The sequence below is a fragment of the Callorhinchus milii genome, unplaced genomic scaffold (assembly GCF_018977255.1).
Source record: "Callorhinchus milii isolate IMCB2004 unplaced genomic scaffold, IMCB_Cmil_1.0 Scaffold14, whole genome shotgun sequence".
In the NCBI taxonomy this organism is placed as follows: domain Eukaryota; kingdom Metazoa; phylum Chordata; class Chondrichthyes; order Chimaeriformes; family Callorhinchidae; genus Callorhinchus; species Callorhinchus milii.
This window is the reverse complement of record NW_024704755.1, coordinates 2,367,358-2,392,066: the sequence shown is the minus strand read 5'-3', so window position 1 is coordinate 2,392,066 and position 24,709 is coordinate 2,367,358. Positions and strand designations below refer to the sequence as shown.

The following is a 24,709-nucleotide window of genomic DNA, read 5'->3' as shown; positions in this document are numbered from 1 at the left end:
TGATTGGACATGATGGGCTATATCAAAACACACCACTGCGCCAAGCTGACACAATGACTCTGTCACCGCCCCTCCCCACATCATGCGCCACACCTCCTCTTCCCCCCCCCACCCACCCCCCCTCCCCGATGTGGGCTCACCGGCTTGTGACGAGCTGGAGCTCCGGCACGCAGGAAGCAGGAGTTGCTTCGAAGGCGTTTCCGACGGCAAAGGCTTGTGCCTCAGGGACTGGATCATTACTGCAAGGTCTTCCTTTTCTGTTGGGGAGAACAAGGTGCAGAGTTTAGTCACCGTTCTTGATCTCCATCTGGTTCACACACCCCTCACCCTCCCCATCTCCCCCACCCCGCCCCACCCCAGATAAGGTTCTCTCTACTAGTTAACTCCCATTGTCCAACTTCTTTTAAAAACATGGTCCAGAGGATTGGGGCATTTGCTGGGACACCATGAGAGAGGAACTCCCTTCTCTTTATCAACAGTGCCATGGGATACTTCTGAGGTTCCCTCAACATCTCATCCAATGGGGTGGGGGGGACGGCATCTGGATTGGTGGCCCACCCCTTGCCTCGCTTGGTAACGTATTGGGGCGTGAGTCTGGACCGTGAGCTCAAAGCCCCCGACGTGCGCCTGTCTCAGTGAAAGACATTAGTAGTAAATCAGGACAAGTGCCCCGTACCCTTTCTCCTGTCGGGGAGGACGTGTGATAGGTTGAAGGCCGTCAGGAATTTTTTCTTCTCGGCCAGGTCGGGGGTATTGTTCATTTCGTCCGAGCTGTACTTGCTGTGCAGGGGGCGCTGGGAGGAGGGGTTGGGGCGTTTGCTGGGGATGGGGGGAGGGGATGGGCTTCGCTCCATCAGCATCCTCCTCCTCTTCCTTCGCTTCTGGGCCAACAGCTCCTCCTTCCTGCCCCTCGTGGTCAGGCTAAACATCCTCAGGAAGTCCAGCTTCTAAAGGGCGGGTTCGACAAGAAGAACAAAGGTTAACACTTGCACCGAATACATTTAATTCATGTGCTTTTAAACACCATTATCTATTGTTTCGCCCCCAAAATACACAGTCAATTTACTTGACAGTATATTCTGCAAAGCGCTTTGAGACATCTCGACGATGTGATAAGGCGCTACATAAAATGGAAGGAGTACTGTTGTAAGACTGATCTGTACAAGTCATATAATCGTACATCTGCCCTAGTCCCGTTCAACAGTTTATAATCTATGCAAGTTTGACACAACTCATACTTTGCGTAAGTCACGATAAATGTATGGTCCCAAATAAAACTGCTTGTGTCAGGTTTACTGAATAATATAGGTGTCAAAATGCAAATGCAAGGATTATTATTATTATTATATAGGCCATTTAAGAGTGAAATCAGAAAGCATTTTTTCACTCAAGGCGGGGGGGGGGGGGGGGAAGAAATCTGAAATTTTCTCCCCCAAAAGGCCTGTGGTCCTACACACACGTACATAGTGAAATATTCAAGGACATCAAATTAAAAATGCAGCCGAAAATAAAGAAAAACCTCACAACTCTGAAAAGGCTCTCATGACAGAGCCTATTTTTAGCCGCAGCCAGCGACGGCACAGTGTAAAGTGTTACCTACTTCAGAGGAGTCGTCGAGTTTCAGAGGCGGCTGCTCAGACACTCGGTGCAGATGAGCCCGAATGTCCTCTTCATCACTCTCATCGTACGAGTCATCAAAGTCGTAGTAATAACCTAATTAGGAGGAGAGTGTGGAAGCAAAGCGTCAGGCGAAGTGACAAATGGCTCTTGGCAGCACGCGGCAGAAGACGTTGCTGTTCCAGCATCAGCACATCCCTTCAGCGCCCAATTAATTCACCTCAATCCCCCAATTAACGAACCAGAACCCGCATTCCCCCCCCACCACCCTCCCAATCCCAGGCTCAGTCGCCAGCGCTCTCGCCTCCTCCGAGTCACAGAAGATTGCGGGTTCAAGCCCCCCCAACCCCCCCCGCGCCCCCCCACCCCTCCACACATGTCGGGAGTGTGCGACATGAACTCACGTATGCGAGTCCAGATGGTCGCCGCTAGGTGGCGCTCTCGTGCGCGATCAAACAGACAAGAGGAAGCGGCGATAAGGCGGCATCGGCATTGGTTCTGATTGAAATCGAAGCCAAGCGCACAGAGCATTTCACGCATCTTGAAATAAAAATGTTTAGAATGTCCAAAACTGCGGTAAATAACGCTCCTGCCCGCCTCTATGTTTTTACTGAGCGAGCGCGGACACGCCACCTAGTGGACGGAGATAGTCTGGTCAGGAGCCCCCCCACCTCCCCCTCCGGTACAACACTGTGATGACCCACCTTTCTCCTTGGCCTCTTTCCGCTTCCTCTCCTCCAGGTCCAGTTTGCTCACCAGCCTGCGGTACTGCTGCAGAAACTCATCGTAGACGTAGGTCCGGTCGGGGATGGGGGCGGGGGCCTGCGGGGGTCCGTGCTGGTGACGGTACGGGGAGGGGGGCGTGCGCAGGAGGTTCATGTCGCTGTATTGGCTGCACTGAGGCAGCGACAGCCTCTGCTGGTGGAGGATGGACTGAGCCGACTTCTCCAGTTCGGCAAAGGGGGGTCCGTAGGAGTAGCCGGCTCCAGGCTCCAAGGAGCCGGGGCCTCGGAGGGGCTGGTATTTCTCCGCCGGGTCCCGTCGCTTGCCATGCTCCTCGTGGTGGTTGAGTCTCTCGGTCTTGACGGCGTTGGCCAGCTGCCGGTGAGGCTCGTAGTGGCCGGTTGGGTGGTGGTTGTTGAACGCGTGGCTCCGGCGGGCTTCGCTGTGGCTGTCCATCAAGGTGATGGGGTTCCACAGGGCGGTCGAGTGGAACTCCCTGTGCTGGGGCTTGGGGGAGATGAGGGGAGGGGGGGCCCCCAGGTGAGGGGGCTGCTCTCGGACGCCGTGTTCGTGATTGCTGGGTCCCGATCTGGCCAGGGGAGAAGGGCAACGAGAAAGAAGACGTCAGCTTTCAGGAGAAGAAACATTAATCATACTAATCCTCGCGTTCGATACGGCGCCTGAAGCACGTCAAATGGGAGACCTCTCGAAGCGCTTCACAGGATATGCTCTCAGTTGCACACACAGCAGTGGCCAACACAGCCATGAAGTGAGAGACTGAATTTTATTTGAAGGGGATTGTCAGCCAGGACACGGGGAGAGGGGAACTCCCTTCTCTTTTGGAATAGCACCGCTGGATGTTTTAACGTCCAACTGAACAGGCAAACGGGAACTCATCTTATAGCGTCGCATCCAAAGGATGGATGCAAGGATTATACCCATCGTTATTGAATTATATTATTAACATTCCTATCCGCTCTACTTCTGAACCCAAACAGAGCAGTTGACAAATCTCCCCAAGTTCTCACAAGATGGATTACAAGTGTATCTAATTACAGTTGCTCACTCAAATAAGACGACATCGCAGGGGGGGTGGAGGGGGCTTTTAATGGCCAGAGTGTAACAGACCTGTTAGGCTCTGCACTAGTCTAACCTCTCTACATGGCTGTGCTACCATCTCCTTAAACCTGCTACCTTCATCTGATCTCCAATCGGCCTGCAATTATCAGATCACATCATTATTGTGCAACGCTGTATTTGATTAGGATGAACGCCGGGCTTTAATAAGCAGCAGATTAACCTCCTGCTCTTCTTGAAGGCTGAAAGCATTACTTCGCTCCCCAGAGAAGCGGTAAAAGCCTGTCAGCTCGCTTCTTCCATCCTCTTCCCTCCGATCGCTCCCCCCACACCGCTCTCCAGTCAGGCGGACCCGCACATCCACGCCAAAGCCCCTCCTCTCTCTCGCCCCCTCCCCATAACAATCCCACCCACAAATCCTGCTCCTCACAGCCTGTTTGACCTCACCTTCGGTCATCCTCACCCCCACCCCCGCTCTCCACCCCTCGATTCCAACCCGCAGCTCGAGGTGCAAACCTTTCATTGTCAGCGCCCTGGGACGTCCTCCCGACGTGAAAGGTGCTGCAAAAATGCAATTTGTACTTGTTGTTGTTGTTCGATCGAGGAACTGGATTCTGTTTCTTCCCCCCTTCCTTCCCTACCCACCATCTCTATAGCCCAGGGACACTGAAGCCAATTACTACATTGCCTTTAGCTGAGATCACTCTTGTTAGCACATATCTGGGTTAGAACCTGGGTCCTGTTTGCTCTGCGTTGCTCAAGTGTCACATCTGAGTCCCATGAAGAGAACTATAGCCGAGGACACGTGTTTATTACCAGTTACTAAAATGAGGTGATGCAGAGCTGCTTTGACACATATAATGGGAAAGGGAAACTGTGCGATCAACATAAACCAGCAGAAAGCATTCAAAGACCAGCGAATGCAATTTCAAAAAGTGGAAGCGAATGCAAATGCAAAGAGATTTCATTTAAAAGGTGATCTTAATAACAGCAGCATGATTATACTTTCAGGCTATTGTCTTGGTGTATGTGTATTGTGTGTGTGAGTGTGTGTATTGTGTGTGTGAGTGTGTGTACTGTGTATATTACCTGTTTTCTCCCCCCTCCACTACCCACTGCTTCCACTCGGCTGGCTCTGGCCTCCTACTTGTCCCTCACCCCCTCCGCTCCACTGTCAGCCACCGCACTTTCAGCCACTATTCCCCGAAGCTTTTGGAACTCTCTCCCTCAATCCCATCCGCCTTGCTTCCTCCTGTCCCTCTTTTAGATCACGACAGAAGACCTCTTCGACTGTGCTTATGGTCATCTCTCACTGGTTCGGTGTCAGGCTCCGTCCCTGTTAAGCGCTCCGAGAAGCTGCTCCGTGTGTAGGGCGCTATATAGATGCAAGTTGGTGTGGCATAGGTGGGCATGTGGTGTATGGTATGTGTATGTGTGTGTGTGTGTTCATGTGGGTGTGTATATGTGTACGGTGTATATATGTGTGTGTATATGTGGTGTAGCACTGTGTGAAGCCTGTCTCCTCACTGGCGGAAGATGATCAGTGACAAGCCTTACCTGAAGCTGTCACGAAGCTCGGCCTCGCTGGGAAGTCCCGGCCGGCTGATGTCCAGGTGCTGCTCCAGAACCTGCTGCCGGAACTCGGACACCTGGTATTGCCGGTCCTCCTTCTCCTGGCGGAGCTGCCGCTGTTTGGCCATCCACTTCTCCTCCTCGTTGGTCCTCTGCAGCAGCATGGTGGGGCCACCGGGCAGCAGGAAGCTGCTGTGGCTGGAAATCAGACAGGGGACCGAGTGGTGGCTGACCGGGGACTGCTGCAGGGTCGGGTGGACCACCTTGGGCCCCGTCAGTGCAAAATCCTTGGGCTTGTCTGCAAGCGAAGGGGCAATGTTATTGGTTTCCATTACGTCAAGCAAACACTGCTCTTTCGTCCCCCACAACCCAAGATCCGTCTCTAGACTTTCCTCTTTGACCACGCCTGCGGTCACCCCCCCACCTCCACCCATGCCCCCCCCCCCACTCCCCCCCACCTTTTGTCCTCCACCCCCTCTTGGCTCCGAACCCCACATGTCGGGTGCAAACCCTTCACTGTCCAGTGTCTTGGGATATCCTCCCGACGTGAAATGCGCGATATAAATGCAATTTGTTGTTCTTATTCTGTGACGTATGTGTGCGGTCAGACTTATACATATCTAGCTATGTGTGTAGGTGTCTTGCCTGTGTATGTGTGTGTGTGTGTGTGTGTGTGTTCATGCACCCGTGTGTGTGTCTCTGTGTGTGTAAGTGAGTCATGTGCCTTTGTATTGTGTGTGTATGTGTGAACGTATTGTGTGTGTATGTGTGAATCCCTCTGCACTTGTGTTCATGTGTCTCTGTGTTCATGTACCGGCATGGGAACATGGGTAAGAGGCACCAATGTGAAATCACAGCACGACAATCAACGATGAAACCACAAGCTAATTAATTCCAAAGTGGCGCACAGTGTCTCTGGTGAGCTTCGGTGAGTTAGTTGTGGCGACAGAGAGAAAGATCCGAAATTCCATTTCAAACCCCGGGTTTTGTGCTGGACACTCGAGGACAGAGGAGGATTTACTGATCGACTCGCTGGGTTATCTGCCTGGAGTTTCTCCATTCATTAAAGGAAAAAAAATGTCGCTTTCCCACTCGGCAATCTCCGAGGCAACTGCAGCCTGGTGTCAAACGGAGCAAATGTGCTCTTTGATAAATGATCAGCGGCCACTTTATCGCGACTGTTAGCAAAAAGCTTCCAGAAAGCCAATTAACAGAGGGAAAGAGAGAAAGTGTGGAAGTCGGGCCTAAAGAGTAGACAATGCCAATGAGACATATGACAGCTCACTCCCAGTGACGGGCAAACTAAGGTCAACCCTGGGGACGTAACTCTTCAGAAGCACTGAAGGACCTAAAATTCCTTATCGTCTTACATTTAGTAACACTTGGGGAGGAATTGAACCTCAATCTAGATTGATAATAATAATAATCTTTGCATTTGATATTGTGCCTTATCACGTTGTTGAGACATCCGCCTGTGGAACGTCGCCGTGCGCAAATTGGATGCCTGCACAACACACAGTCACTACAGCTTACAGTAAATCTTGTGAAGCGCTTCGAGATATCCATCCAGCCTGAAAGGCGCTGTAACAAGTGCAAGGACAAACCGACACGCCTGAAGATTAAGGGCCGACAGCGAGAGAGAGAAAGAGAAATTCTGTGCCTCCGATTATAAATTCAAACCAGGCGGCAGGAGTCAGAAATTCAGCTGATCAGAGGCATTAAGTCCAAAGGCTACGTACAGCCTGGGGCGTCGGTGTGGTCCAGACTTTAATTCCGTTAGTGGTTTACACGTTAATATGTACTCATTACAGACAATGGCAGATTGTAAGCAATACTCCATGAATGGGACCACAGTGTCGACTTGTTTTGCCCGCATGAATGAATGGTCCACGTTTGCTCCCAGTGTACTGAACCACACACTGCCATCACTTCCCCCACTGTTACGCAGATTACCACACAGCGAGGACAGGATAACGGGCCCTTTGTGCTGGGTTTAAAGACACCAGTGGAACAACGAGATCTGTTTGTACACACTCGTGGAGTGACCTTTCGGGAAATGTCAGGCATCGGCGCTGGAGATGTGCAGGGATAGTGCTCAGCCTACGCCCCCCCGCCCCCCACCCCCGACACACAGACAGGAGAAGATTGCAAACTGAAAGGTGATTAACGTGCAAGTAAAGTTCAAGGATATCAAATACTTGACAGCACTCAGGCCTTACTAAATGGAGTTTCTGCTCAGATCAGACTCATGACTTCTGGTCTGGACCACCTCGCAGTGATGGAGCCCGAGGTCAGTGTACAACAGTAATAACCTTGTATTCGATGGAGCGCCTTATCACGTCGTCAAGACGTTTCAAAGCCTTTCAGAGAATATACTGTAAACTGGAGCGACTGTGTTTTTTGTGAACAAATTGGCGGCAGCCAATTGTGCACAGCAGTGTCCCTCAAACAGTCGTGGATTAAGTAAGCAAACTTTCTTTGTGAGGGATTATTACCCCCAGAAAGTGATCCAGTAATTGGCTGACAACTAAGTTCTTAGTTACTGATAGCTAAACAGAGGTGTGGAGCAAGGAAACCTGCATACGCTTTCGTCCTGCCCGGGAATCGAACCTGAGTCCTCTCGCATGTGAGGCGAGTGAACTAACCACGATGCCACACAAATCCACCAGTCCTGTAGAATAGTGGGGGTGGGGTGGGGGGTTGGGAGGGGGCCACACTTAACATTCTTTTAAGGCAATACAGACAGGCGGCCTTGGGCTATGTGGGGGGTGGGTGTTGAGAGGTAGGAAAGTGGTGCTGTTTACCTGTGCGATTTGGTGTCAGTCTCTCTGTGGCTTTTATTCTCTCCTCCAGTTGCTGGCTGCGCAGGCTGGGAATCTCCGGGACCTGCAGGAAGTGACTCTCCAGCGCTTTGGCCGCGTTCATTTCCTTCTCCCTGGTCCTTTCCCGGTCTCTCTCCAGCTCTCGCTCCCGTTCCCTCTCCCGCTCCTTCTCCCGCTCCCTTTCAAGTTCCTTCTCCCGCTCCAGTTCTCTTTCCCTCTCCTTCTCTGCCTCTCGCTCCCTCTCCCTCTCCTTTTCTCGCTCGCGCTCCCTCTCTCTTTCCCGCTCCCTGCGGAGCTCCTCGTCTATTTGAAGCCTGAGGGAAAGATAACGGACAGACGAGTCACGGCTGTAATGTAATAATAATAATGATATCAATAACAATCCTTACATTTGATACAGCGCCTTATCACGTTGTTGAGACGTCTCAAAGCGCTTCACAGAATATAATGTAATTGACTGTGGGCGAAACACGACAGCCAATTGCGCACAGCAGTGTCCCATAAACAGTTGCGGATTGCGTGACCGCATTTTTTTTTCTTTTGGAGAGATTAATGCCCCCGGAAAGCGATCCGCCATTCGACTAACAACAACCTACTTATTGCTAGGTAAACAGAGGAGGTGTGTGGAGTAAAGAAACTTGCCTAAGGTTTCTTCCCGCCCGGGAATCGAACCCGGGTCCTCTCGCGTGCGAAGCGAGCGCTCTAACCACTGAGCTACGGGTCTCGATGTGGTCTCAACATAACAATCCAAAAGGATACGTTCACCTCATATCCAAACGTGGGGCTTGAACCCACAACCTTCTGACTCCGAGGTGAGAGTGCGCAGCTACCGGCTGAGCCAGGCTGAGACATTAGGCGCGAGTTGGCGAGAGCCAAGGCTTGGGAGAATCCCCAGAATGTGGTTTGGGGGAGTTGTGGGGGTGGGAGGGGGGGAGAGGGCGGGGTAACTGCTGGAAACAAGGCTTTAGAAAAGACACAAAGAAAGAGTGGGTTTACCTCTCAGCGGACAGGCGCTCGGACTGCATGGCAGCGTGAGACAGGTCAGTCGGGAACCTCATCCCGGGCAGGTGGAGGTGCATGGTGGATGGGTGCAGAGGTGGCAGAGAGGCAGGCGTGGCGATGGGGTAGAAAGGTGACCGTAAGGTTGAGAGGCAGTAGGAGTCTTCCATCCTGCGAGACCGAGAACCAATGGTAATCAGACAAAAACGATGCTTCAACTTGGTTGCGCTTACAGAACTGACCCCCTTTCTGAGGAGAGAGTTTCTCTGCAGCTACCCCATCGAATCCCCTTTATCATTTTAAACACCTCAATCAGCTCACCCCCTCAAACCTTGTAAACCCAAGGGGAACACAGGGCAATTTTATGCCACCTGTCCTCGTAATTTAACCCTGGTATCATTCTGGTGAATGAACTATATTTTCAGACAAAGATTTTTTTTTAGAACAAAAAAAAGACAACAGGGTCGTGGAAATCTGGAACTCTGCTCCACCCCTCCCCCCCCAACCCCACCAAATGGCTGTGGATGTTGGATCCATTCAAAGTTTCACACCAAAGTGGATAGATATTTGTTAGGTCATGGTATCAAGGGATCCGGGGCAAGGGCAGGTAATTGGATCAGCCGTGGCGTGATGGGCTCGAGGGGCTGAATGGCTCGCTCCCCGTTGTGGGCTGCAGGTGTGTCTCTTACCTGAAAGGGAACGGGTGGTGAGCCATGTAACTCGAGTGATAATAGGCGGCCGTGGCCGGGTCGAGACCCAGGGGCGGCAGAGCGGGCATGCGAAGCTCCTCTCCCGTGTGGTAAGGCCGGAAGCCGCGGAGGTATTCTTCCGGAACGCTGCCAGGAGCTACCATGTGAGGAACCGGACGCTGGAGACTGGCAGAATCAAAAAAAAAAAGCATAAGCCTTTGCTGATACACTGTTACACATCACCTTCAGAGAATCTTAGCATCTTACAGCACAGAAGGAGGCCATTCGGCCCATCCTGTGCCTGTCTCGGCTCTTTGAAAGAGCTACCGACTAAGTCCCACTTCCCCCACTCTTACCCCAATAGCCCTGCAAATCTTTCCTTTTGAAACCTTCTATCGATCTCTTATCTTTTCTGTTTTAAAAACAATATACATTCCCTTTGACCCTAGAAATCACCCCATGCCCTACAAATAGGACTGATCTTATCCAGTGTTTTTTTTGGGGCTGCGGTTAATATTTGTGTTGCCCACATTAAAGTTTACGGTCACCTCTCCCCTTCCTCCCCCCCTCTCAGGCGCTGCGGGACGCTAGCCTGCATGAGGGGCCGCTATATAAATGCAAGTTGTTGTCGTTTTGCTAACCAGTGACCCGACCCTCTCTTATTTTATCGCAAGTCCCTTGTAACCGCAATCCTCTGCTGTGTCTCACCTGAGATGAGGGAACCGGGAGTCCTGCACCATGGCGCTGGGCGTCAGGCTGAACGCGTAGTGAGGGCCCAGGAGGTGGGAAGTGACTGATGGACCCCCCTTCTCCTGCTGGTGCTGGGATTCCACGTGCATTCGGTCTCTGCTGGGACCCCTGGGCGTTGGCTCGGGCTGCGAAAGGCAAAAACCCCCACATTAAACCCAAACCCTCAAACCTTGTTCACCTGCCTCGCCCCCTCCCCTCCCTCACTCCATTCCCTTGGCCTCCTTCAAGGCCCGTCTCAAGACCCCCGCTTTTCGATCCTGCTTAGCTGATTCCAGAAAGTATTGCCGGAGTGTGCGTTGGGGTAACTGCTGGGAGTCTATAACCAGCTAAAAATGCTCAGCTTCCCATTGATCGCACTACGGGCAAGCCTTCCCGCTGCTTGTCCAGCCGGGAACACCCTACCCATTAGGGTTTTTGGCTTGCAGGGTTAGCAGGAACTGAGTGGGAGAATTCCCTGCCCCCAGTGACCAATCTGCCCCTCCAGGTCCTGCCGTTGAGCCAGGCTGGGTTCCGCTGTCATCAGCTGTGCCCTGGTTAAATCAAAATTACTTCTTACTGCTGACAAGCAATTTGACGGACGGGGGAAGGAAAGAAGGAGGTGGATTGTAAGTATGTGTTGGTGTGTGTGTGTGTGGGGGGGGTGGTGTGCTCACATTTGAAGCAGATCACATTTTATGAACCATTTCTTGTCTCCGAGACTGACGAGCTGAGAGGAGGCTTGCAGGCTCATAATTGGTGACCCTCTGTGACCGGGCTGTGCTAACATGTAATATTAAATGTCAGTAATGTTATTTCGGAGCCAGTATGTTGCTCCACCTCATTTGAGCTCTCTCTCTCTCTCTGTCTCTCTGTCTCTCTCTCTCTCTCTCGGCAATGCTCCAGTCAGCACAATCTCTCCCAGGCCCCCTTTCCTTTCTAAAAGGATAAAATGGTTCTAATGCATTTTTCATGCACGGGGATGAGTCCCTTCATCTTGCCTCGCACCCTAGATGTCTGGCGATGCGTAAAAGTGGTTCAAAAACGTCAAGATAAGTCAAAATCAAAGTTCAGAGGCAATGAGCACAAAACCCAGCCAGAACAAGGGAGGATTTTTTTTTTTTGCGGAGGGGAAGTAATAACTCGGCCGTCTCTGTTTACAAAACACGACCACAACAAATCATGGAGGAGCTGGCGGGGAAAGAGAGTCACACGAATGGCTTCTCACCCATTCCGAGTCGCAGAGAATGGAGAATGAGTGGCAGATTCTGTCTGGAATGAATGCACCGGGGGCTCCATTCCCTTCCCCACACCTCGTCCCCTCCCTCACCCTCTGTCTGTCAGTGAATCGATCGTGTGTGTGAAAGGCTTTGAGATGTCCTCCTCGTATGAAAGGTGCCGCCTCAAACCTATGGCTTATTGTTCACAGAATGTATTGTAGAGCACTCGGGGACACTAGCCTGCGTCGGGGGGGGGTGGGCGCTAGAAACATGCAAGTTGTTGTTGTTATTGTTAATGGAGTCCATGGGTTTGTCTGTGTCACTGGCCTTGTTCTCTGCGTACTCACCTGTCGGCTTTCACTTCTCCAAAGCCCATTGACAGTTTTGGTGGGAGCAATGGTCACCACGGGGGTAGTGCTGGGGACACTGTGAGAGCTGGGGGCCACGCGGATGGGCCCATTCGGGCCTCGCTTGGGTGTGCTGGCCGGAGAGCTGTGGTTGGTGGCCGGAGAAGAGACCGGTGAAGATTCGCTGCTTATCGAAGAACCTGGAAGAAGAAAAAACACATTTTTCACCAACGAGGCGAAGGCAAGGTTGGACTTCTGATGATTTTTGTCACATTTTGCACATAGCAATGACCCGAGAATAATTTATTAACAGTAAAAATCCTTGCATTTCATATAGCACCTTATCATATCGTTGAGATGTCTCAAAGCGCTTCACACAATATATTGTAAAGTGGATTGACTGTGTATTTTGTAGGTAAAACTTGGTAGCCAATTGCCACAACAGTGTCCCACAAGCGGTCGACCCTCAGAAAGTGATCTGCCAATCGACTAACAACCAGCTTCCTACTTACCACTGGAAAAACAGAGACTTGTGGAGTAAGGAAACTTGCCTTAAGGTTTCGCCCCTCCCGGGAATCGAACCCGGGTCCTCTCGCTTGCAAGGCGAGAGCGCTAACCTCTATACTACAGGACTCCACAGGTTAAAAAAAAAAGGGGAGTGGGGGGAAGAGAGAAAAAACAAGAAAGAACTTTTAGCCGAGCGCAAAGGCAAGGGAAAAATATGGGCACAGCACGGTTAGCGAGCTGCAGACAGTTAATGAGGCGGAATATCAAACACATGCCTTAATGCACCTGTGATTCGGGGCCTACCTGGAGACAGATGAGCTTCCCCTGAGGATAGGTTTAAAAGCTTTTAAATTCACTGAGACACGAGATCTCTGAACGGAAGGCAGGTTGAGCGAGCTTCCTCAGAGAGGTTTCAAAGCAGAGAAAAAAATACACGTCCCACATAATATATATATATGTGTGTGTGTATATATATATATATATATATGTACGTACATGTTAAAAAGAAAGGAGCTCACTTCAGTTCAAAAGCAGGGAAATGTATCTTGTCAGCGCTAGGCCAACAACAATTAGCAGACTAATCCCCGGGGTTAGTTGGAGGCATAATTCAGTCTGTGATAGCAAGCTAATCAATACCATTAAAATGAGAGCAGAATTTAAATGATTCAAAGGTCTTAGTTTAGAAGTTTAATTCTCACCCCCATGCGGTTGGAAAGGACACGTGCGCCCGCTTAATTGACCTGCTTTTGGTGGTTGGAAATCCAGGCGGCTAATTGAACATGTTTCGATTGAGAGCGACATGTCTGGGTGATGCCCGTCACCCGGCTCTGGCTCACACTGAGAGCCAGGCAGGCAAGAGAGGCAGTCACTTCGTCAACGCCCGGTTAATCCTGGTTATTTACTGCTCGGTGTCTGTGTTCAGGACGAGGTCCCGGCACATTGAGCACTTTACAACACCCCCCCCCCCCCGAACCCCCCCACCTCCACTCCTTCCTCTTCCCCTCTGCAGCACTGCCCCTCCGCTCGACAAGCAATCAAATAAAAGTGCTGTGAATGTGTTGCGAGGTGACTATTCAAGAGTCAAAATGGATCATTGTACAGGGCAGGGCGCCAGAGCACAGAGGCACATTGTTGACATCCTGCCATCTGCGAGCATGAAAGCGGGAGCTTTATCTTCACGCTCTGCCGCCCAGTTGCACAAAAAACACGAGGAGTCGGCCTGGAAAGCCCAGGCCCACGTTGATGACTCCGGGAGCGAATCACTCCGCCATTTTAAACGCCTTGAAAATCACGCACGGTCTGGTGTCTCGAGCCTTTGGGTCTCTCAACAACAGGCAATCAGCGGCGGCGACATCGAGCCGAGGCTGCCTCCATTTCGCGTCTCTAACAGGATTTTATTGTAAAGTGCAGGGACTGTGTGTTTTGTAGGCGTAACGTGGCAGACAACTTGCGCGCAGCTACGTCCCACAATCGAGCGGATGACCTATCTAATCCAGTGGCTGAGGGGTGGGGGAGGGAGTGGGGGGATTGTCGGCCAGGACACCTGGGGAGAAACTCTACTCGCCTTTTAACGCCGCAAGCAGCTTTGACGACGCGCTAAATTTGGGGCGTGGGGTGGGGGGGGTGGTTGGGGGGAGTAAAATGGTTTTCTGGGGGAAAAAAAAGTAATTTAAAGCGAGCTAGAAGGTTTCCGTATCATTTTTAAAAAACGACACGCTTCAAAAGGGGGGGAGGGGGGGGGGTGGGGGGGGGGGGGGGGGGGGGGGGGGGGGGGGGGGGGGGGGGGGAGGGGAATCCTGGGCTCTCAGTCACAGCCGCGTTTCAGAGTTGCTCGCGTGTGTGGGTTGCTTTATTTGGAAAGCAGAGCAGCAGTGACGAAGCCTTGGCAGGCCCCTCGCAAACAGATGGAGCGTGAAAATATGCAAAGCGAGAGGCGAGCCACAATCTGATGTCAGTGTGCAAATTAGGAGGCGCAGAATAATTCAATCTACAATTCTAATTAACGGGGGGGGGGGAAGAGGGGGGAAGAATGGCTCAGCTTCCACGTGGATTATATACACTGTGCGGCATAAGGGGAGTGGGGGGGGCAGGCCAATTGCGCACGGCAGTGCTTCATAAACTGTTATGGATTTTTTTTTTTGGGGGGGCGGGGAGATATTATTGCCCCCAGAAAGGAATCCGCCAATCGACTAACAACCGGGTTTCCACTTACTGCTAAGTAAACAGAGCGTGTGTGGAATAAGGAAACTTGCCTGAGGTTTCGCCCCACCTGGGAATCGAACCCGGGTCCTCTTGCTCAGTGAGGCGAGCACGCTAACCACGGCGCTACATGACTCCACAAAGCATATACAGCGCAGAACGATTTTTAACAGTGGTTGGTTATTTGTTGAAAGGGCAGTACACGTCCCACATCCGACCCAAAGCGATTGCAAGCTCGGTCTCGCCAGGTTTTATTCCAGACGATATTTTGCGCTTGCCCGGCTAGACACGGTCAGTTTAGGACAAGACACGCTACAGAGCACAACACAACACGTGTGAAAATCCCTGCCCCCTAACTTACATGACCGACGAGTTCATTTCAACCTCGCGCAAAGGAACGGAAAGAGATTCATTATTGGAGCAGCGTGATGCTCAGTGCTAGAACAACACATTGTAAAGCCTAGGGACAGATGAAATATCAATGAAGCATATCAGAATGTAACTATATTGAAAAGGACAGCTTTTTTTTTATTCAAACAAGCTCTTGAGGGTACAACAAACGATATGGCATTTAGATTACTTAGGATGAATTGAATTTCAAACTGTGCCTTCCAGATAAAAGTATTTTGAAGTCTTTCTGGTAATAGAATCTACATATGTCTGTTGCGAATCTGGCAAAGCCGGAGCTCATAACAGGATGGAAATTCAGCAAAAGCTGGATGTCTCCCTCCACCTCCCCCACTCCCACCCCCACATTTGGCCATTGGAAGAGTGAATGGTGCACCACTTGATATAACCTGGCTACCCTTATAGGCCACGACACTTGCTTTTAGACCACTCCCAGTGCAGTCCTGGAGAAGTGCTGCTCTGTCGAAGAGGTGCCGTTGGGATGAGCATTAAACAAAGGGCCGGTCTATCTATGCCTGTTCAGGTGGATGTTAAATGGCGCTACTGAAAAAGAGGAGAGAGTTTCTCCCGGTGTCCTGGCCAACTATCCCCCCCATAATAAAATTGGTCTTTTGAAACGTCTCGACAACGCAATATCAAGTGCGAGGATTATTCTTTTGCGGTGCGAAATTGTTGCTGCAGCATTCGCCTACAAATACACAGTCACTCCATTTCAAAACAATTCCCGTGAAGCGCTTTGAGACGTCCTCCCGACGTGATAAGTTGCTGTACCGAATGCAACGATTATAATTATTATTATCATTATTATTATTCTTTGCTCTTCTCTCTCTCTCTTGCGCTCGTCCCCACTCACCTCTGGGCTCCTCGACTTGTTTGGCGAGCTTGCGGAGGGCAGCGGCAAAACTGGCAGACTGGGCCGATGGCACGGACAGGGCGCTGCTGGGCGCCAGGCTGCCATTGGCCACGATGGTGCCGTTGAGGGAGGAAGGGTTGAGCGGGGTGACGGTAGCCGTGGTCCGGGTCGCAGTGGAGAGCATTCCTAGTGAGGGCGACTTCGGCTCATGGCTCATACCTGGGAGAAACACAGGAACAAAGGCTTTAGATAGAACAGTTCAATCCCTCCACTGAAAGCTCTCCACTGTACAGCAGTAAATTCTACTTGTAACCATCCATCTCTCTCTCTTTTTTTCCTTCTCTCGCCAAAGTAGTAACCTATGAGATGCCCCGGGGGGGTGGGGGGGGGTGGTTTCTTCTATCAGGTGAGGTTACCACAGAGCTGGGAAACAAATACGCTGGACAGACGCACGCACACACACCCCTACCCCCCTAAAACATATACGCATACACACACCTCTACCTCACATACTGACACACACCTCCAGTCCCAAGCAAGCAAATACTCTGATATTTGCCAATACAGCTCATCGCCAATTTCTGGCCAACTATATCTTGGCCCTCTGACAAGTTGGAGGAGCCGGTCTACATAGAAAACACAAGCAAGATCCCGCAGTGCTATTGGAAAAGAGAAGGGAGTGAGTCTCTCTCTCTCCCCCGGTGTCCGGTTCAAGAAGCTGAAACTAGATAAAATCGGTCGCTCACATCGTGGCTGTTTGTAAGACATTGCTGTGCGCCGCATTCGCTCACAAAATACACAGTCACTGCACATCACAAATAAACCATGTGAAGCACTTTGGGACATTCTCCCGACGTGAGAAGGTACTATACAAAAGTGTAAGGATTATTATTATTATTACCATTCTATTTACTATGACGCTGATCCCACTCTCCCCAGGATCCTAGGACAGGTTGTGTTCTGTCACTGGATAGGAGAGGCCATTCAATGGGAGCCCACCCAAATTTCCCACTGGCTTGTACCCAACTATGTGGGGCCTATGTCCATAAATTACAGTTCAGTCTTTCCAATATAACGTTCCGAGCTCAGTGCCAGGTCATCATGTACCACTGCGCAGAATGTAATTATGGCTCGTAAATTAACTGGACCCTTGATCTCATCACTGCCCTGACTGGTCGGGCTGGGTCAGGTCGCCGTGTCTATTCTAGTGAAGTACCACCTGTCTGATAGCTTTACCACTATACTACGCTGAGGTTCTGATGTCACGGTGGGAAGCCACTCAAACGGAATTGCTCAAAAGCCCAATTCCTCTTTAAGAGAATTAACTACTCATGTAGCAACAGGGGGAAATGTGCAATTGGCTGCTGTGTTTCACCCCAAGATACAATATATTCCGTGAAGCTCTTTGAGATGTCTCAACGATGTGATAAGGCACGATATCAAATGCAAGGATTATTAATATGACCGAGAACGACAGAACATTATGACAGATGGAACACCCCAAGTTTCACCCTATTGTCCCGTTTCTCAAAGATGTCATCATTTCAAATGTAAGAACAATGGCTTTGGATGATCACTCTCAATTTGCCATAGATTTGAATGGAGGGAGATGGGTGGGGGAGAGGGGCGTTAGACAATGCAGCTGCGTTCGTTCAGCCTGGATGTTAGATCCATTGAAATATTCAAGACTGAGGTGGATCAATTTTTGTTAGGTAAGGGTATCAAGGGCTATGGGGCAAATTAGGAGTTGAGGTATCATGGTCTAACAGAAGGGCAGAACAGGCTTGAGGGGCTGAGTGGACTAATCCTGTTCGTATGTTCCTCCGGGAAAAAAAAATGGGCTCTTAAAACAGTGGAATAATTCACACTGAGGGGGAAGGCAGGAATCCAATTTTAAAGACATTACGAAGGGAAAATTAATTAAACACCCTGTGAGTTTGTGTTTAAATTGCTCCTCTGCCAGGACTGCGCGTTATTCAGTCATTCGAAGAACAACGCCATCGCTTTAGCAAGAGAGGATCGTTCTCAAAATACCAATTTGTTCCTTTGATAAGCTGCCCCCAAACTCCCCCTAAAACAAGGGAATAAATCCTCCTCCGCATCGCCAATTCACAATCACGCACTAAAGGGCAACATTTGGGGAACAAATTGCATTGCACGTTGCGCGCCACTGATGAGCTTCGAAGATCTGGCGGGGGAAAGGGAAAATGGATGCGCGAGCGAGGATGAACTGGGATTAAGACCGAGGAGAGCGTTGAGGCTCATTAGGGCAAGAAAAGTCCAATCATTTGCATGAGCGATTGGAATGCAACTCCCTGTTTCCCGTTGCTCCCGTTGATGTGCAGGTCTCTTGGCTCCGTTTGCCTCGCTCAAAATATCTTATTTCTTCTTCCAATAACGGCACACAAGCCAATACAAGTCACAGGCCTGCCATTTCCCGCAGTTGCCTTGTTGCGTATCGCATCCCCTGGCAAGACGCTGACTTTGAGATCTCTGAGAACCGTCACATAGTGTAATTGGAAACTAATGGTTCAGCTACATGTTCTGCTAGATCCTGGCAGAAACCCCCCCACCACTCCTCACCCCCATCCACCCCAGCTTGAATAATTACACCTTAGGTAGCTAGGGCAGCTAGACAGCTACTTATTCCCAGGCTCGCGCTTATGTCCATCTCTGTGTGATAATCTCTCCTGACAATTTCCACCACAATCACAAGAATGTTGAACAAATAAATAGTTATTATTTCGCTGCCTATCCCGTGCCTGCTCCTCCCATCTCCTCGCACTCCTTCTCCCATCAACCTCACCCTCACCACACCCTGGGGGATGAGTGCTTCATCACTTTACACTGAGAGAGTCACGGGTCGATGTGTGCGGGCGGGCACACATCAGAGCACATGACATTCAGCTGATGTCGGTACCAGACGCCAGGGATTTGAAGACGCTGAGAATAAAAGTACAGTTGGGTTTCTTACATGACTGCTGGGCTTTTCAAAACCTTCCCTCCTCAAATTCCTTGCCACGTAACCCTTGGGAATTGCCTTCAGAACCCAGAAACCAACCCAAGCTACTGCAAGGTTGGCTCTTTTACCTGAAGCGTTCATTATCCGCTCTGTCCGGTACTGCTGCGCTCTGCGATCAGCATTTGCCGGATCTGAGTATTTGCAAATTGGAACTTATGACAATCCTTGCGTTTGATGCAGTGACTGGGACGTCTCAAAAGCTCCTTGTGTGTAATTTCTGCTGAAGTGTAGTGACTGTGAATTTGGTGACAGACGCACAGGCCCCATCGGTACGGGAGGCTGAAGTTAAGAGTTTGCTGTGAGCAATTGTCTGCCGTGTTTGGAACACAAAATACACAGTCACTCCACTTTACAATATATCTTGTGAAGCGCTTTGAGACGTCTCAACAACGTGATAAGGCGCTGTACCAAACTCAAGGATTATTATTATTAAATCTGGGGCCACAGGCTCCGTTGGTGGTTTACTAGAGACTCAGCACCTTTGGCAACGTACAGAAAGCCACTTCCAAAGTATAATAAAAGTTATAACCCACAATCTTTAGACTCGGAGGCCAAAGTACTACAATCTGACAGACTAACACAATGAAGCCTGAAACAAAATGAACTGTCCAAAAATCTGCCTGGTCTTAACATTTTTAAGACAGTGCGTGTGGTCTTCAGGCTGAGACCACTGAGAATTTTGGACCTGTGGTATTTACTGTATTTTTATGCCTCTTGTAATGAAGCTCTTGGGAGCAACCTGCTGTTTGAAGTGAACAATTTGGGAAACATGCAGTTGCTTTTAAGGCACGCTTTCACTGAGCTCCGTTTTCTCTGTCTCCCGAGGATGCAGATTGTGAGTCTCCCCATCGCGTGACTGACGAAGCTCCTTTTAAAAGACATTAGCGGCCTCACCTCTGCCAAAGCAGCTCAGTTTATACTGGCATCCTCTCACGGAATGCACTCCTTTCACAACTCATCAACGTCTCATAAGACACAGCAAAAAAGGTTTAGAGCCATAATAGAGGGTCCCAGAGCATTTTAACTGAGGTCGCTGGCGAGGGTTTAGGGGAGGGAGGGAGGGAGAGAGAGAGGGAGGGAAAGAAGGTGGAAAAAGAAGGCGAAGAGATTGCAGGACTGAGGTGCTGGAAAAAAAAAACTGCTGTTCTATCCATCTCCCATCCATCTAACGCAACGATATATGAAATTTTCCGAGCTCCTTATCGCTGTGCATTAAAAATTTTATTGCCATTTAAGCCAGAGGACAGCAATTGTAATGTGCACTGTGGTGAACTCTCAGACTGCTGATAGCTCCAATTATTCCAGCAAAACGGGTCACTGACACAGCCGAGGGCCTGAAGACTGCAAATGTACTGCCTCAATCTGGGACTTTTGAGCTCACAGTCCAGGCTGACACTCCACTGCAGTACTGGAGAGGGAGAGAAAGTCGCTGCATTGTCAGAGGCCCCAAATTTCAGATGAGAGGTTAAACCAAGCTCTCGCCAGGCTGTTCAGCGGAAGTGAAAGATTCCATTTAGAAAAGAGAAGGGAGTTTCTCCCAGTTTCTTGGTCTACAATCCTATACACACACATACAAATAAGTCATTCACTTCACATCCGTTTGTGGGACCTTCGCTACACGCAAGAACGGTTTCCCAAAAACATAGTCACTACACTTGGCAGCAAGTTCCCCTTTAAAGCGCTTTGAGATGTTCCCGGTTTGTAAATCGAACACGTGGATTATTGTTGTCATTGGAAGAGCTGTTGCTCCCCACCCCCTGCCCTGACACACATGCAATCCCAGATGGGCCATTGAGGAACAGGCACTAGTGGAAGAGTCAATTAGGCTGTGAAAGGATTTCGGAACACTTTACGTTGGGCACGCTTGGCCCTCCTCGCTAACGTGCACTCTGTAATTGCAATAGCTCCAGAAGGCTACTTGTGCACTGGAACAGGCCAAACATTATTAACAGTCAATGCACTGTTTACCCCCAGGCGTACTCAGCGCTGTGTGTTACCAATGCAGCTGGAGCTCAACCGGTTACATTAACTTTGTCCAGTCAAACATCAGCCAGCAGCCAACAACACGGCAGAGGGAGAAGGATGTTGGAATATTAGACGGTTCAGGGCTTTTTTTGTTCTCTGTCTCTCTCTCTTGCTCGCTGTTTAATCAATTAAGTCGGTCAATGGCACTCTCGCCACTTGGGGCAAAGGTTTCTAGCGCTCTGAGACACTGCCCCCTCGTAAAAGCCACTATATAAATGCAAGTTGTTATTGTTGTTTTCTGGGTTCAAACCGAACAGCAAGACTTTTGAGCTCTGACACTCCAGTATACTCGTACACCATCCAACATGCATACACACACAGGTGCACAAACACACACGATTCTCGATCTGGACTGAGTTACCTGATCTCATTGAGGCCTCAGTGCCACTGGGTTAGGGACAGGGGTTGGGGAAGTATCCAGAGATACAGTACTTGCTGAGAGCTACCAACAGCCTCATTCCGGGTATGATAGCTCCTGTAGTGGATGATTGATGGTTCCCCTAAGCCCCTTCCTTATGGTACACACAGAATGCAGCGGGCATTGTTACCATTTTTTTTATTGCGCGCGCGCACACATACACACACACACACGTACGCACGCACACACACACACAGCAACAAGGGATCACATAATCACAGTCTATCAACTGCTCCGCAATTGACATCTGCTGTCCGGTACCTCGGCCAATGTTTCACCAGCTCAACGGGTCGAACAGCTGCTGTGTATTACACTTTGTGGTGAGTTCTGGGTCAGTTCTGGGCCAATATGGAAACTCAAGAGGTTTAGCTGGCTCCTTGATAAGCAGTACCCTGGTGTAAATCTATCACCACTGGCTTCCCATCAAGAGCAGAGAATGTCTAGAACCATCCTGGGTAAAATGCGGTGAAAAGTCTCGAGGACGTGACTGCATCAAATGCAAGGCTGACAGTATATTCTGTGAAGTGCTTTGAGACGTCTCAACGATGTGATAAGGGCCTATATCATAAGCAAGGATAATTATTATTATTCTTGTATGAATAACCAACACAACAAGACTGGCTCTGACCGGGGGAGAGATTGACCTTAAACAGTTAATGGGCCACTGAAACCACCTGAAACTATTGGCTCAGTCTCCCCTCCCCTTCGGCTCCTCTCTGCCCCATCCCCGCAGCCACACGCCCTTCATGTAGCTCTTTGCTTGCTCTCATCCCGACAATGAACCCCCAGCACTGACTGACCCGTGTGCAACCACACTCCTTTGAAAGTCTGCTCGCTCAAGACTTATCTGCGTGAAAGAATGATTTATCCTCAGCTTTCAAGAGAGAGAGCGAGAGAGGGAGAGAGAGAGAGCGATGTTGGGCATTAATGGCAAGATGAAATAAATCAATTAGGGGGTTAGGAATTAGAGTGATGTTATTCATTGATTATTTTTGGGCCGCACGCAGAATGACAATGAAAGCACAATCCATCTGATTTCATTACTGCACTTTGCTACTTAACTCAGCCTGACCCACGTTACCCCTGCCTCCCCCCAGCTAATGGGCAGCTGCACTCCTTTACAATCATTTAACGGCTGCTCTACATAGATTTTGAATTCTAATTGTTCTGCGTGGCGCGGCCGACAGTGGTGGTGGGTGGAGAGACACGTTATAGGATACTGCGCTCGGGAGGGCTTGGGGGGGATTTGGGATTGGAGCAGTGGGGGCGGGGGGTAACTGGGATAATAATAATCCTTGCATTCAATACAGCGCCTTATCAGGTCATCGAAACTTCTCAAAGCGCTTTACAGAATATACTGTAAAGCAAATCGACTGGATATTTTGCGGACTGAATTGGTTGGGGCAGGGAGGTGGGGGGGGGGGTTGCAATTGGAATAGCTGAAACCATTGAAAAGCTTTCCCCTCCAAACTGTTCCCAAGTCCCTCCTTTCCGACTTGTACCCCCACCCCAAACCAGCATCAGTCCAGGTAACACCTCAGTTACAACAACACCACAGACTCAAACTAGACACTGACTCGACAACGCAATGCAAAGCTAGGGTTCCTTTGTGGAGCAGGATAGGTTTGTGAAACAGTCAAACCTCCAAGATAAAGAGACTGCACTGTGTTTGATCATCCAGTGTGCAAAAGGTTTCCTTCAGACTTGAAAAAGAAGCAGTCTTGCTCAGAAGGTACTTTACAATTGAACTGCGAGATGTCCCAGGATACTAATTATGGTACTAAAACTCAGCGTACAATCCACTTCCAACAGAGAAATCGGATCCGACTGATCTTAAGCCTCTTTTAGCTTTGCTTTTTTTGTCGAATAATTTTTTTTCTTCATCCCTTCTCTTCACTCCTCACCTTGCCCAATGATGCTCGCCAGGAAGAAGTGAGGTGCTTTAGTAATAATAATAATAATCCTTGCATTTGATATAGCGCCTTATCACGTCTTTGAGACGTCTCAAAACGCTGCACTGAGAATATACTGCAGAGTGAATTGACTGTATATCTGTGGACAAAACAATATTAATAATAACGACGTGATAAGACACAGTATCAAAGGCAAGGATTACTATTATTATTATTACAAGGATAGTTGAGTTGATGCATGGAACCCCACTCCCTACTCAGACTTCCTGGTTCTCCAGGGCTCCCCGTTATCCAATTAAATCCAGGTCTCCGGAGTGACTCGGATAATCGCAAGTCTCTTGTAATTAAAAAGGATTATCTCCAGTAACATTAGTGACGCCAACTCGAGTTAACGCTAAAACATACAGCCAGAATCTCTTGTTGCCATCGGTCTTCATCTCCGCACGTCCAGCACTACCTCATGTATAGCAGGTTAGTGACGGAGAGCAACCTGAGAGCATCAAGGGACAATTACTGATGCAAGAGAGGCCTAGTTACCCGGTAGCGTTGGGTGTTGATTTGACGTTATGTAAAATCAATTCAGAGGTCACTCCGCTAGTGTTTAAATTCGACGGCAGTGCGCTGGTGGTCAAACCTCTGAGGTTTCCTCAACTCGTCATTAGACAATCCTACACAATGCTGAAGGAATGCAATAAAACCATTCGTATCTATGAGCTTTCACACAACAATTTATTTAGTGCCATCTACTTAGAGCCTGTTGGGTTCAGCCTCCAGATCTCGGATATCTACCGACTTACTCCTACACCCAGACTAGACACGGGTTTGGTTTGCATCAGGGATTATAGCGACAGTCTGTCTCAAGATTTGGTTACGGCACCGAAACAAACAAAACAAAAAGAGGACCGTTTGCATTTCGCTGCAATTAGAAAATGAAGAAAAATTGGCACAGACTTGACATGAGGGAATGCCCCCCACCCATTCGACCCCCAAAAATTTGGGGTCTGCCTTCAGACGGTGCCTGGTGTCAATTAAATCGCGGGGTGGCCGGAAGGAAATAATCGCACCCTCCCTCCCCCCACCCCCACGTCGGTCTGTGATAAGCTTTAAGATGAAATTGGGTATATTAGCACAGCCAAAATCTGTTGTTGCACAGCCAAAATCTCTTCATAAAAGCTTATGAAGTGTCTTGTTTTCACCCTCTGTACACAAGAGTGAGAGAAGGAATTGGAGGTGGGTGGGCGGAGGGGGGAGAGGAGGTGGGTGGAAGGGAGAGAGAAAGGAGAGGGGCGGTTGAGGGGGGAAAGAACTCGAGCAGATTCACGTAAAATAACTGCAGAATTTGGCGGAATGAATTCCTTCAGCCCCGAGGTAAAAGTTCACGGCGGGTTAATAAAAGAAGTTATTAACTAGCGAGGGCTTAACATCTGGCGTGCGACAAATCGAAGGCAGCCGCAGCATATGCAGCACACCCTGCAGTGTGCATTACAGCAGCGGCTCGGAACTGCTCAGCATTAACAAAGCGTCCAACCAACCCCATTAGCTCGGTCACATTTCATAGACCCTTTCATCGAT

The 24,709-nt window shown here is 49.7% G+C and overlaps 1 protein-coding gene across 1 annotated transcript in view; it reads right to left on the bottom strand.

Annotated features, from left to right (window-relative positions):
• Positions 1-24,709, bottom strand: part of gse1b (Gse1 coiled-coil protein b) — a 42,447-nt gene that overhangs the window by 3,187 nt on the left and 14,551 nt on the right. The window contains exons 2-12 of the mRNA XM_042340290.1: positions 15,760-15,978; positions 11,793-11,992; positions 10,208-10,374; positions 9,500-9,685; positions 8,808-8,981; positions 7,794-8,125; positions 4,975-5,287; positions 2,322-2,929; positions 1,601-1,713; positions 677-947; positions 141-257 (exon numbers count right to left, since the gene is read on the bottom strand). Coding sequence (XP_042196224.1) covers positions 141-257; positions 677-947; positions 1,601-1,713; positions 2,322-2,929; positions 4,975-5,287; positions 7,794-8,125; positions 8,808-8,981; positions 9,500-9,685; positions 10,208-10,374; positions 11,793-11,992; positions 15,760-15,978 — 2,700 coding nt within the window. The remainder of the gene's footprint in view (positions 1-140; positions 258-676; positions 948-1,600; positions 1,714-2,321; positions 2,930-4,974; positions 5,288-7,793; positions 8,126-8,807; positions 8,982-9,499; positions 9,686-10,207; positions 10,375-11,792; positions 11,993-15,759; positions 15,979-24,709) is intronic.